Source organism: Otolemur garnettii, unplaced genomic scaffold, assembly GCF_000181295.1.
Source record: "Otolemur garnettii isolate 467f Iridium unplaced genomic scaffold, OtoGar3 scaffold00047, whole genome shotgun sequence".
NCBI classification, from domain to species: Eukaryota; Metazoa; Chordata; class Mammalia; order Primates; family Galagidae; genus Otolemur; species Otolemur garnettii.
The window spans coordinates 8228681-8239724 of NW_003852442.1; the positions used below are offsets into that span (position 1 = coordinate 8228681).

The 11044-nt window shown below is 43.6% G+C and overlaps 2 protein-coding genes across 2 annotated transcripts in view; one reads left to right on the forward strand and one right to left on the reverse strand.

The window, feature by feature from the left end:
* Nucleotides 1-393: 393 nt before the first annotated feature.
* TERF2IP (TERF2 interacting protein) lies at nucleotides 394-6172 on the reverse strand. Its single transcript, XM_003791315.3, has 3 exons — nucleotides 5390-6172; nucleotides 2339-2463; nucleotides 394-963 (listed from the first exon to the last, which is right to left on the reverse strand). Exons 1-3 carry the CDS (start codon nucleotides 6057-6059, stop codon nucleotides 568-570), a joined length of 1191 nt encoding a protein of 396 aa, XP_003791363.1. The 5' UTR covers nucleotides 6060-6172; the 3' UTR covers nucleotides 394-567.
* Nucleotides 6173-6195: 23 nt separating this feature from the next.
* Nucleotides 6196-11044, forward strand: part of KARS (lysyl-tRNA synthetase) — a 17243-nt gene continuing 12394 nt past the window's right edge. Inside the window, exons 1-2 of the mRNA XM_023514092.1 lie at nucleotides 6196-6336; nucleotides 10299-10506. Coding sequence (XP_023369860.1) covers nucleotides 6275-6336; nucleotides 10299-10506 — 270 coding nt within the window. The 5' untranslated portion in view covers nucleotides 6196-6274. The remainder of the gene's footprint in view (nucleotides 6337-10298; nucleotides 10507-11044) is intronic.

Below are 11044 nucleotides of genomic sequence, written 5' to 3' on the forward strand. Positions count from 1 at the left end.
CGTGGCTGGCGCCTTAGCCGGTTGAGCTATAGGCGCCGAGCCTATTTCTAGATTCTTGATTTGGAATATCATAATCTAAAGAAGTTTTTGCCAATTGCTTTTGTCTATAACCCTAGCACTTTGGGAGCCTGAGATGGGTGGATTACTTGAGCTCAAGAATTCAAGACCAGCCTAAGCAAGAGCAAGACCCCAACTCTACCAAAAACAGAAAAACTAGCTGGGCACTGCAGTAGGCACTTATAATCCTAACTACTTGAGAGGCTGAGGCAAGAGGATCACTTGAGCCTAGGAGTTTGAGGTTGCTGTGAGCTATGTCACAGCACTATCTAACCAGGGGGACAAGGTGAGACTCTGTCTCAATACATAAATAAATAAATAAAATAAAGAAGCTTCTGTCAAAAGATAGGAGACTCTTTATTTAATCTAGGACTCTAAAAGCAATGACAACATTCATCAAAAGATAAGCCTCAGGGTCCAATGTAAGTACTCTCTATAGTTCAATGATCACAATTTTTTTTTTTTACCTGTTTATCTGCCACTGTTATTTTTTCTTCATTATCTGGCAAATTATTTCTTTCGAAATTCAATTCTCCGAGCTACATTCTGAGCACCAAATTTTTTGATCAATGCATCCCTGGTATCCTTATCATCTTTTTGCAAGTCTATGTCATCCTGTCGGGACCAAATGGGGTACCCATCAGCTCTCTGACCAGATGCTAAAAAGGAGGAAGTAGCCTCTAGCTCACCACTATTTTTTAGGAAGGCCTGTGTAACTGTTGATAGATCCAAGTTAAACTTTTCCATTAACTGCCGGATGATCTTAATGGCAGCTCCCACCTCTGGTGAAGAAGCCTTTTCTTCTTCTTCTTCCTCATCAGGCTGTGTTTCTGAGTCTTCCTCAGGTGTGGGTGGATCATCATCACACATTGTTATATGTATTTCAAAATCAGGGCTCTTGTCCACCTAGAGAAAATGATGAGTAAGGCCAGCTCCTAATTACCAAGTCTGAACTTTTGCAATATGCAGTCTTTTCCAAAAACCACCCCCTTGCCCTCTGCATTCCAATCACACTGGATTTCCCTCTGCTCTTCTAATATGCTATGTTCTTTCTTACGTTTATTCACACTGGACACATGTGTATACATGTATGTAGGTAGACATAAGTGGGTATGTGGGAGGGTGGGAAGTGTGTATTTAAGTAGAGAATGTATATGTGTATGTGTATGCTTATGTATATACATGTACAATTGACTATGGTATTTCAACAGAATATAAGCAGCTACACTGAATATATACACATGTATTTACAGATTTATCTGTTAAATGTTTGGAAGGAAAAGGACTCCCAGGAAAGAAGGGGCAGCCTTCACAGAACATGTGGTTGTAGGGGTGGTGTGATCTGCACATTTACCAGGGAAATGTTAGCCCTCCCCATATGTGTCTCTCCTGGTCAAGGGCTGGCCACTCTTTTAAGGGGCATTTTCCTGAAAGTTTGGGCCCAAATCATGGGTGCACAGTATGCACAGGAGCATTATACACAGCAAAATACATGATGTAGGCCATGTTTGGGCACTGCTGAGTATTTGAAGTTTACAGAAAATGACCCAAATATGAAATAATAAAACAGACTACAAAAGGCAACAATCCCTAAATTCTTGCCAATTCCCATGCATTCCTTCAATCAATTACAGAAACTTTAAATTATTTCCCTTTAGCCTGAAACTTTAAATTATTTCCCTTTAGCCTGAAGCATTTTTCACCTTGTTAATAAGAAAAGTTAATTTTGACTTTTAAAAAATTACTATCATTATTTTATGGCTCCTGCCTTTTTAAACAGCTATTAGTATGGGATTCCAAAAACATACTAGAAGCTAGACTGAATGAGCTATAAGAGCTAAAATGTCTCAAAAAGCTCTAAATACACAAAAGGCTAAATTTGCTTGATAAGAAATTTACAACACTTTTTTTTCATTACATTTATGTTCCTGAAAAGCATAAAAACATTTAAAAGAGATAAATCCACAGCCCTAACTAAAAAACACAGAGATAGAATACTCAAAATAGGATACTTTATAGTGTTTATATTTAATTGTCTCCATTCTGTCTAATTTGTCTTCCTTTCCCTCTCAAGTTGTCTTGCCAAAGTTAAAAGCTTTGAGAGGCAAAGCTTTAGGACAACATGCCTAAAGCCAAGATGAGTCCTGCTTTCTGCCATCTCCCATTCTGAACTTTTCTTACCTTCTTGGGCCTCAAGTGAGTGGAAAGGGCAGCCAGGATAACCAGTCTTAAGGAAAAGCATGAGGTAGGGGCAAAATACAAGTATATTTAGTTAACTTACCACCACCTCCTCAAACTCCTGGGTGGCTTCCACAAGCATCTTTTTGACTACTTTTTCATTCTCCTTCATCTCTTCCTTCGCATATTCTTCTTCGGGCAAATCTGGAGTTCTCTTATTCTGTGGTTCTATTAAAGAGAAGACCACCACAGACTAGCATTAGCCTCTTTTATATAAACCAACAATGTAGGAAATGCTTTGTGAGCTCTAGGCCAGGAGTGAGCCTGCACTTTCTCTTCTATAATATTAGAAGACATAAGAAAAGCACAAAACGGGTGGCGCCTGTGGCTCAGTGAGTAGGGCACCAGCCCCAAATACCGAGGGTGGTGGGTTCAAACCCAGCCCCTGGCCAAACTGCAACAAAAAAATAGCCAGGCGTTATGGTGGGCACCTGTAGTCCCAGCTACTCAGGAGGCTGAGGCAAGAGAATCACCTAAGCCCAAGAGCTGGGAGTTGCTGTGAACTGTGATGCCACAGCACTCTACGGAGGGCAACAAAGTAAGACTCTGTCTCTAAAAAAAAAAGAGTACAAAACATATATACTCAATAATTTCTACACTTCTGAAAAGTTGTACTATCCAAATGTTGATACTATTCCTAGGCTCTGACATAGTAAAAATACTCAAGTTTAATTCATTTTTTGCTTTGTACTTACCAATTCTGCAGATAAACAAAAATGTAGTTAGAAGCAGATTCTGAAATGGAGATTAACATTTAGTGTTTATTAGGGAGTGTTCTTAGGAAAATACTCTGGCAGAAAAGGAAAGCAGGAGTGGGCAGACAGGGAAGCTGAGTTGTAAAAAAAACTCCAAGGAGGCCTCAGCCAAAACCATGAGGAACTCTGGAGCTGAGAACGCCCTTCAGAGTTAACCAAGCTGAGTCAAAAGAGTAGAGCCTTTATAACTCTGTACAGATCGGATACTGGATCCTGGCAGCCCTAAGATAGGGCATGGTAGCTTTCCCAGCAGGTGAAGACAGATCTGGGTGGTACACCACAGTCCACCACATACATCTACAAAAAGAAGGGACCTCCTGGATTTAAACATCCTCTTGTTTCTCCACTCACATTCTTTGAGGATTTAACTATACCCTTTCCTACTAAAATCTACTACAAAGGGGTAGCAAGAGAGTTTTTTTTGTGATGGAATTATTCTGTATTCTTATTTTGGTAGTGGCTACACAAATCTACACATGTTAAAACATATATATTAACAATTGGAAAATAATATGGCAGTTCCTGAAAAGATTAAATTCATAGAGACAGAAAGTAGAAAGGCGGTTTCCAGGAGGTAGGAGGAAGGGAGTCAATCAATGTTCGATGGACATAGAGTTTCAGTCTTTTTTCTTTTTGAGACAGCCTTAACCTGTCGCACTGGGCAGAGTGCTATGGCATCACAGCTCACAGCAACCTTAACTCCTGGGCTCAAGCGATTCTCCTGCCTTCGTCTCCCTAGTAGCTGAGATTACAGGTGCCTGGCTATTTTTTGGTTGCAACATCATTGTTCTTTGGCGGGCCCGGGCTGGATTCAAACCTGCCAGCTCAGATGTATGTGGCTGGTGCCTTAGCCATTTGAGCCATAGGCACTGAGCCATGGAGTTTCAGTTTTAGAAAATAAGTTCCAAAGACAGATGGTGGTGATGGCTGCTCAACAACGTGAATGTACTCAATGCCACCAAACACTTAATTTAAAATAGTAAATTTTGTTATATATATTTTAACACAATAAAAAAATTTTAAAAATGTGTATAGTTGTACAACAGGTCAATTTTACCAGATATACCTTAAGATAAACTTCAAAAAGAAGTCTTATCTTTTAGAGATATGTGCTAAATAAAATAGATAAAATATGATGCCTGGCATTTGCTTCAAAATAATTTAAGAAGTTGGGATGAAAAGTCTAGATGAAAAAACTGGCCATGAACTAAAATCATCAGGTAGAACTGATGTAATTTATTATATTCCATCTTTGAACATGTTTCAAATTTTCTATAATAAAAAGTGATGGGCTCGGCACCTGTGGCTCAAGAGGCTAAGGTGCCAGTCACATACACCTGAGGTGGCAGGTTCGAATCCAGTCTAGGCCTGTTAAACAACGACGGCTGCAACCAAAAAAAAAATAGCTGGGCGTTGTGGCGGGCGCTTATGGTCCCAGCTACTTGGGAGGCTGAGGCGGGAGACTCGCTTGAGCCCAGGAGTTGGAGGTTGCTGTGAGCTGTGATGCCATAGCTCTCTACCCAGGGTGACAGCTTGAGGGTCTGTCTTAAAAAAAAAAAGTTATGGTTCATTCACATAATAGAATATACCATGCTATCAATGAGAAAAGAATGAGGTAAAGCTATGTGTACACACACAAAGACTTCAAGATACACCATTAAGTTTAAAAAAAGAAAAGAAAGTAAACCGTAAAACTGATGTCTAGTGTACTAGTATCACCGTAAGGAATGAGGAGAACCCATGACAGAAAATGATAACTGTTGCCTCTACTGGCCAGGCAGGTTGGCTCCCGCCTGTAATTCCAGCACTCTGGGAGACTGAGGTAGGTGGAATGCCTGAGCTCACAGGTTGGAGACCAGGTTGCAGCCATCATTGTTGTTTGGCGGGCCCGGGCTGGGGATTCGAACCCGCCACCTTAGGTGTATGTGGCTGGCGCCTTAGCCGATTGAGCCACAGGCGCCGAGCCGAGAAATCTTTTTTTTAAATGAAAAGATAGATAAAAAAAACAAGAAGCCGGTTACCCCCGTGTGACCCATGGGTAAGAAAAGTGGGCAGCTGGTGGACAGAAAGGGCGTAATTGCATTTTCTATACATTTTTTGGACCCTCTGAACACAGAGCCAAGTGAATATCCTATTACTAAGAGAGTAAGTCAAAAAACAAGATTCTCAAAGGGAAGAAAGTGGTGCAAATTTACCCAGATGTCAGCAGGAGTCTGGGGGGAATCAAGCAATGTTACCAAAGACGCCCCAAACGGACGCCAGGCCGAAAAGGAGAACACGCCCCCCCAAACCCCCGCGCGCAAGCGTCCCCCAGGACCCGCAGGCGCTGCAGGCCTCACCCCCGCTGTCCGCGGCCTCCGGGTCCTGCTCCGCCTTCCGCTTGAGCTTCTGGGAGGAGGGGCTCACCGGGGCGTCCCCCAGCAGGTATTTGTGCTCCTGGCCCCGCAGGTGCTTGAGGTAGCGGTCCTTCAGGGCCTGCCACGAGTGCTGCGTGAGCGAGCTTTTCTCCATCGCCTTCCACAAGGCGTTGCCGGTGACGGAGCTGGGCGAGCGGGCGTTCTCCTTCACGTAGGTCAGGATGGCCACGTCGTCCGCGTCCGTGAAGGCGACGCGCCCCGCCAGCGGCTGCGGCTCGGGCTCCGAGGCGCCCTCCGCCGGGGCCCCCGGCTTCGTCTCCGGGGACTGGTCGACCGCGGGGGCGAGACCCAGCCGATAGGCCTCCAGCTCGAGCCTCGAGTTGCGCTCCACGCAGTCCACGATGTACTGCGTGGAGATGAAGTCGCCCGAGGCCTCGGCCAACGCCTCCCCGGGCTGGGCCAGCAGCACGGCCCCCGGCTCCTGCACCCTGCACACGGTGCCGCCGCCGTGCAGGATGAGCGTCGAGAGCCGGCGCTTGGCCGGGCTGGGCCGCACGTAGAAGCACATAGAGCTGCCGTCCTCCCTCACGAACAGAGTTGAGGAATGGGTGGGTCCGTAGGGGTCTTTGCCTAAATCCATCGCCTCCGCCATGTCCGACGCCTGACTCCACAAGCGCTGCCCCCGAACGAGAACCTGACGCGCCGAGGTCTCTCCACAGACGCCGCGGCCGCGAAGCACAGCAGTGCGCCTGCGCGGCAGGGCGCCCAGAGCACCGCCCCTCCTCCCCGGAAGAGGCGGGGCTTCGAAACTTAACCTGGAAATTAACGTGTTGCTGTGGTCACTTTTGGGTCGGGCTCTGCTAGAAGATGGCTGCCGTGGAGGGGGCTGAGGTGAAAGTAGACGGCGCTGAACCGAAACTGAGCAAGAAGTAAGTGTCACCTCGGGTCATTAAAGCCTTTGTGGTAAGAAGAGTTCGGGCTGGGAAGCGCCTGAATGTCCGTGCTTAGGCGGTTTGCCTAGAGCCTTCTTGCCGGCGCTCGAAGGCACATGCTGGGACGTAGCTTCGCCGCCCGGGGAACTACACACCCCGGGATGCTCCGGGGCCACTGGCTCCCGGCTCCCAGCTGGTACTGACGGGGTCCCCCCCGCATCTTACTCCTAGAGTAAAAGAATGCGGGGGAGAAGCTAGCTACCACTAGAACTGAGTGGTGTCTGAAAAGGAAAGCGAAACTTACTGCTCTCTTTCTTCCAAGACGTGGATTTTTTTATTTAGCCAATTCACAATGAGGAGGTTGGAGAAATGTTAATACTTTGGCTTTTCAGAAGAGCAATCAAATGTTTCGTGGTCTCTCCAAGGTCATTCTGAACCTTGTACATTAAAACGAATCAGTTCTGAAAATGTGCACCTGCCTATATGGGTTATCCGAAGGATCTGTGAGTGTTGAGTGGTCAATGTCTAATAAGACAGACCGTTCTATTCAGCCTGGTATCTTTTTTTACCATCCCAAACTTTTTGAGTCTGTAGGTTGACATAAGTAAGTCAAGATTAGCTGTGTATATTCTCTTTGGGGTTCCACAGTTAAACCACAGAACACAGGCAGTGACTTATTTTGTTCTCAATGCTAGAAAGAATGGTACATAATTAGTACCATTCTAGAGGCATAGGAGAGAAGTTGTGCTATATACAATGGCTGCCTAAATGTATTAGGGCTTAACCCTCCTGCTGAGTCCTGAGAGAATTATTCTAGGCACTCAGGTAAGGATTTATGTTTCTTTTTGTGCCTCTGGGTTTATGCTTCAAATATTTTAGGAAAATGATACAGGAAATGTCTAAATTTATGGTTTGATAGCACCTTAATACGTTGTCCTTTGTTAGGGCATTCTGATAGATTTCCATAAATGTTTGGAACCTGGTCTTATTCTTCCTTAGAGAAAATTGATGGGACTTTGATCTGTTACATCAAATTGCACTGAGTCGGTAGCTCAGTGTATCTGGGCACCGGCCAAATACACTGAGGCAGTTGGGTTCGAACCCGGCTGGGGCAGCTAAAACAACAGTGAATTCAGTATATCTGACTTACAGTGCTAAAGTTTAGTGTATTCTTTTAAACCACCTATGGCAATCAGATTACGGTGAGTTGTATTTAAGACCGTAAATCACGTACGAAAGGAAGGTTTCCAGTTCACAGTGAAATAATAACGTAAATTGAGAAAACCAGTTAATTCCTTTCTACTGACTTTACTAAGATTAAATACAGGTGCTACTTTTTTGAGCAGCTTTTATGTGCCAGACACAATGCCAGATCTCTAAAAGCTTTCTGTCTAACCTCAATAATAACTTGGCAAGAGAAGAATTAATATTCATTTTTCAAATTAATAAACTGAGGCCCTGGGTCATTAGATGTATTGCTAAAGTATTTGTTCTTAAAGTGTGCTCCAGCACTGATCTAAAGCACTGAAGCAGAGATCTAAAATCAAGTTCATAACTCCACATCCCGTGCTCTTTATAGCTGTACTTGACTATCTCACATTGTCTATAAGAATCTATCATTGATGTAGACTCAATGACCTGAGTCTAAGCTAAAAGTAAAATTTTTTTATGATTAACGTTTCTTTCTATTTAGTTTTCCTTGGAATTTTCTTGGTCTGAAATCTTTAGTGAGCATACTTAATGCCAAGTATTGTCCCCAAGTTTAAAACCAGATGTGCTGCCTGCTCAAATGACTTATCTCAACACAGTGAAGAGTTTCCTGCAATTCCATTGCCTTCCACTATTAATGATATAAACATAATGTAGTCTTAAGACCCTTCCTGGAATTCTCCTTTCCTCCTCATTCCTACAATAACAAACAAGTTCTATTTTTGAGTGAGAAGTGTTTTAGTGTGACTTGCTTTTAGTTTTGCCTAGAGTTTGCAGTGGTAGTGATGGTTCCTTTTTATTTTATATGCTTCCCATTGCCATACCGTGGCCAGGCATTTCATCTCCAGGAGAGAAACCACACCTTAGGGGCTTCCGAAACACTGCCTTACATCCTGTCTCCCATATTCTAGGATGTTGTGATCATTTCTACCTGTAAGCTAGTGATTGACTTATTGTTGACTTTTGATGCCAAATGGCTATAGTCCTACTATTTCCATAGTGAGGACTGAGGACATTGTCAATTACAATTGTAGCACAGTGCATGTTACAGGGTTGGTGTTGGATAAGAGGATGTTAAGTTAAATGGGACACTAAAAGGTAGCATAAACACAACACCCTAAGAGAGCTAGTTAGGTGTATGTATACTATCTGTCCCTTCTGACATCACATCTCTGTGTTTCCTGCTAGGTGGTGATAATCATTAGTTCCAGGGTGTTCTGCCATGTTGACGCAAGCTGCTGTAAGGCTTGTTAGGGGGTCCCTGCGCCAAACCTCCTGGGCAGAGTGGGGTCAGAGGGAACTGCGACTGGGTCAACTTGCTCCTTTTACAGCGCTTCACAAGGACAAGCCACTTTCTAATAAAAGAAGGTTGGTGCCTGTTACCTTCTTTATTGCTCTGGGAGCAAAGATCTCTGCCCTACTAGGTTCATTATCTGTTAAGCCTTTGGACTTCCTACTAAGGAAACATGCTTACTACCAAAACTGATAGTCCTCTCTCATTTTCTCTTTAATAAATTCAAATTCTCTCTTCCTTAGTTCTTTGAGATGACTTGCAGGTCTTATTCTATGTAGAACATTGCTGAGAACAAAATCGTTGTTTGAATAGGAGTTTCTGATGCCAGCTGTTTTCCCCTTTCTGTTTTTCAGGGTTTTGTTTGTTCTTGAGATTAATTTGATTTCTAGTAGTAGTGCTCTCCCTAGGACCTTTTCAGATTATCCTTAGGATGGATTTTATTTAAGAGGAACACCTAGTTGAATGGAAACAGGTTTATCTTAATTTAGGACGTACTAGATAGCTTGGCTTCCTTATATGACCACCAAATGATAGGTCTAACACACTATTTTGGTAAGATTGTCTTTATGGCTTTAATAAGACAGGTTGTATCTGGGAAGAGTTGCTGTGTTGGAAACCATCAGAATCAGTTTTTCTTACTTAAAAGATGAGAGATTCAAATACCCTCCCCCCCCCTTTTTTTAGTTACTCTATGCTCATACTAAAAATGAAGGATATGCCCGAAGCCAAACAATATGCAGGCATGGCTTGGGATCTTCTGCCTTGGTTCACTGTGGTAGAATATTTGATTATCATTAGTGGTCTGAAAGAATGATCCATAAACTCTCTCTGAATAACAGAGGTATCCGTTTTTACCCAAATCGGTTGTGTTTCTAGGTTCAGATAGCAAGTTCAGATCATAAGGAATACTGAGTTGTCCATATCACTTTGGTTTTTCGAGTTTCAGGTGAAAGTGAAACTGGAATTGTTGCCTTATCATGTATTAGATATGGTGCCAAAGGAACTTTATCTTTGGACAGGACATACCAAATGACTAAGATTTAGTCCCTATCAAGCGGTTCCCTAACCTAGTTAGCTCAGGAAAAGCCTAGTGTGCTAATTTTCTAAAAGACTTTTTTCCTAAATATAAACTAATATGTGAGATTTTCTTTGTTCTGGTACATCTTGATTTTATAATAGTTGGGACGTACTACTGCCAGTGACCTGAGGCTGAAAAGCAAAGACCGAGAATGGTCTTTCACATCTTTGTTCAAAGCTTATTTTTTTCACTGTATTTCTTTCATGTATAGAGTTTTGTGATTATGAGACTGGTGTTGAGGGTGTCAAATTGGGGGTGTTGAACTGAGCAAGGTCATTTCCCCAGGTTATTCTTACTGCTGATAGTGGCTATGGGGTAGAACACTGTGAGGGGTTCTTTAGGCAGCTTTCCCAATGAACACTTTCATCTTCCCAACAGTGAGCTAAAGAGACGCCTGAAAGCTGAGAAGAAGGTGGCAGAGAAGGAGGCCAAGCAGAAAGAGCTCAGCGAGAAACAGCTAAGCCAGGCCACTGCTGATGCCACTAACCACACCACTGACAATGGAGTGGGTGTCGAGGAGGAGAGCTTGGACCCAAATGTGAGTCTCCTGGGCCCCTGGCCTGGCTGGGCACAAGAAAGCTCCCAATGAAGTTTATGGCAAATGTCTTGAGACTGGCAGGTCCTGGTTACTACCAGCGGATAAGGGAGTGCCTGCCACTCCATCTAGGTTAAAGCCACAGGCCCTGAGTATTTTTTTTTTTTTTCATCAAACTCCAGTAGGCATTTGGGAAAATCAAGTACTCCCTGGAGCTAGCTGGGCCTTAAATAAGGCCCAGAGAAACTATCTCTCTGAAAATGGACTAGGGTTTACTTTAGACTGGGGTTGGCAAACTATATTCCATAGGGCAAATTCTCCTCCTCTCTATTTCCCCACTTCATCTTCCCACTCCTTGGATTTGTAAATAAAACTGTATTAGAACACAGCCATGCTCGTGTTTACACATGTCTACAGCAGCAGAGTCGAGAAGTTGCATCAGAAAAAAAGTTTGCTGACCCCTGCTGTAGAGTATTCTTTTTTTTTTTTTTTTTTTTGAAACAGAGCCTCAAGCTGTCCCCCTGGGTAGAGTGCCGTGGCATTAAAGCTCACAGCAACCTCCAACTCCTGGGCTCAAGCGAGTCTCCTG

Excerpts from the sequence above, each read along its gene's own strand:
- TERF2IP (XM_003791315.3), bottom strand. The coding sequence starts at position 6,059 with ATGGCGGAGGCGATGGATTTAGGCAAAGACCCCTACGGACCCACCCAT. Across the intron at positions 2,464-5,389 it reads GGAGGCCGCGGACAGCGGGG|AACCACAGAATAAGAGAACT; the intron begins GTGAGGCCTGCA and ends TCTCTTTAATAG. Across the intron at positions 964-2,338 it reads AGGAGTTTGAGGAGGTGGTG|GTGGACAAGAGCCCTGATTT; the intron begins GTAAGTTAACTA and ends CATTTTCTCTAG.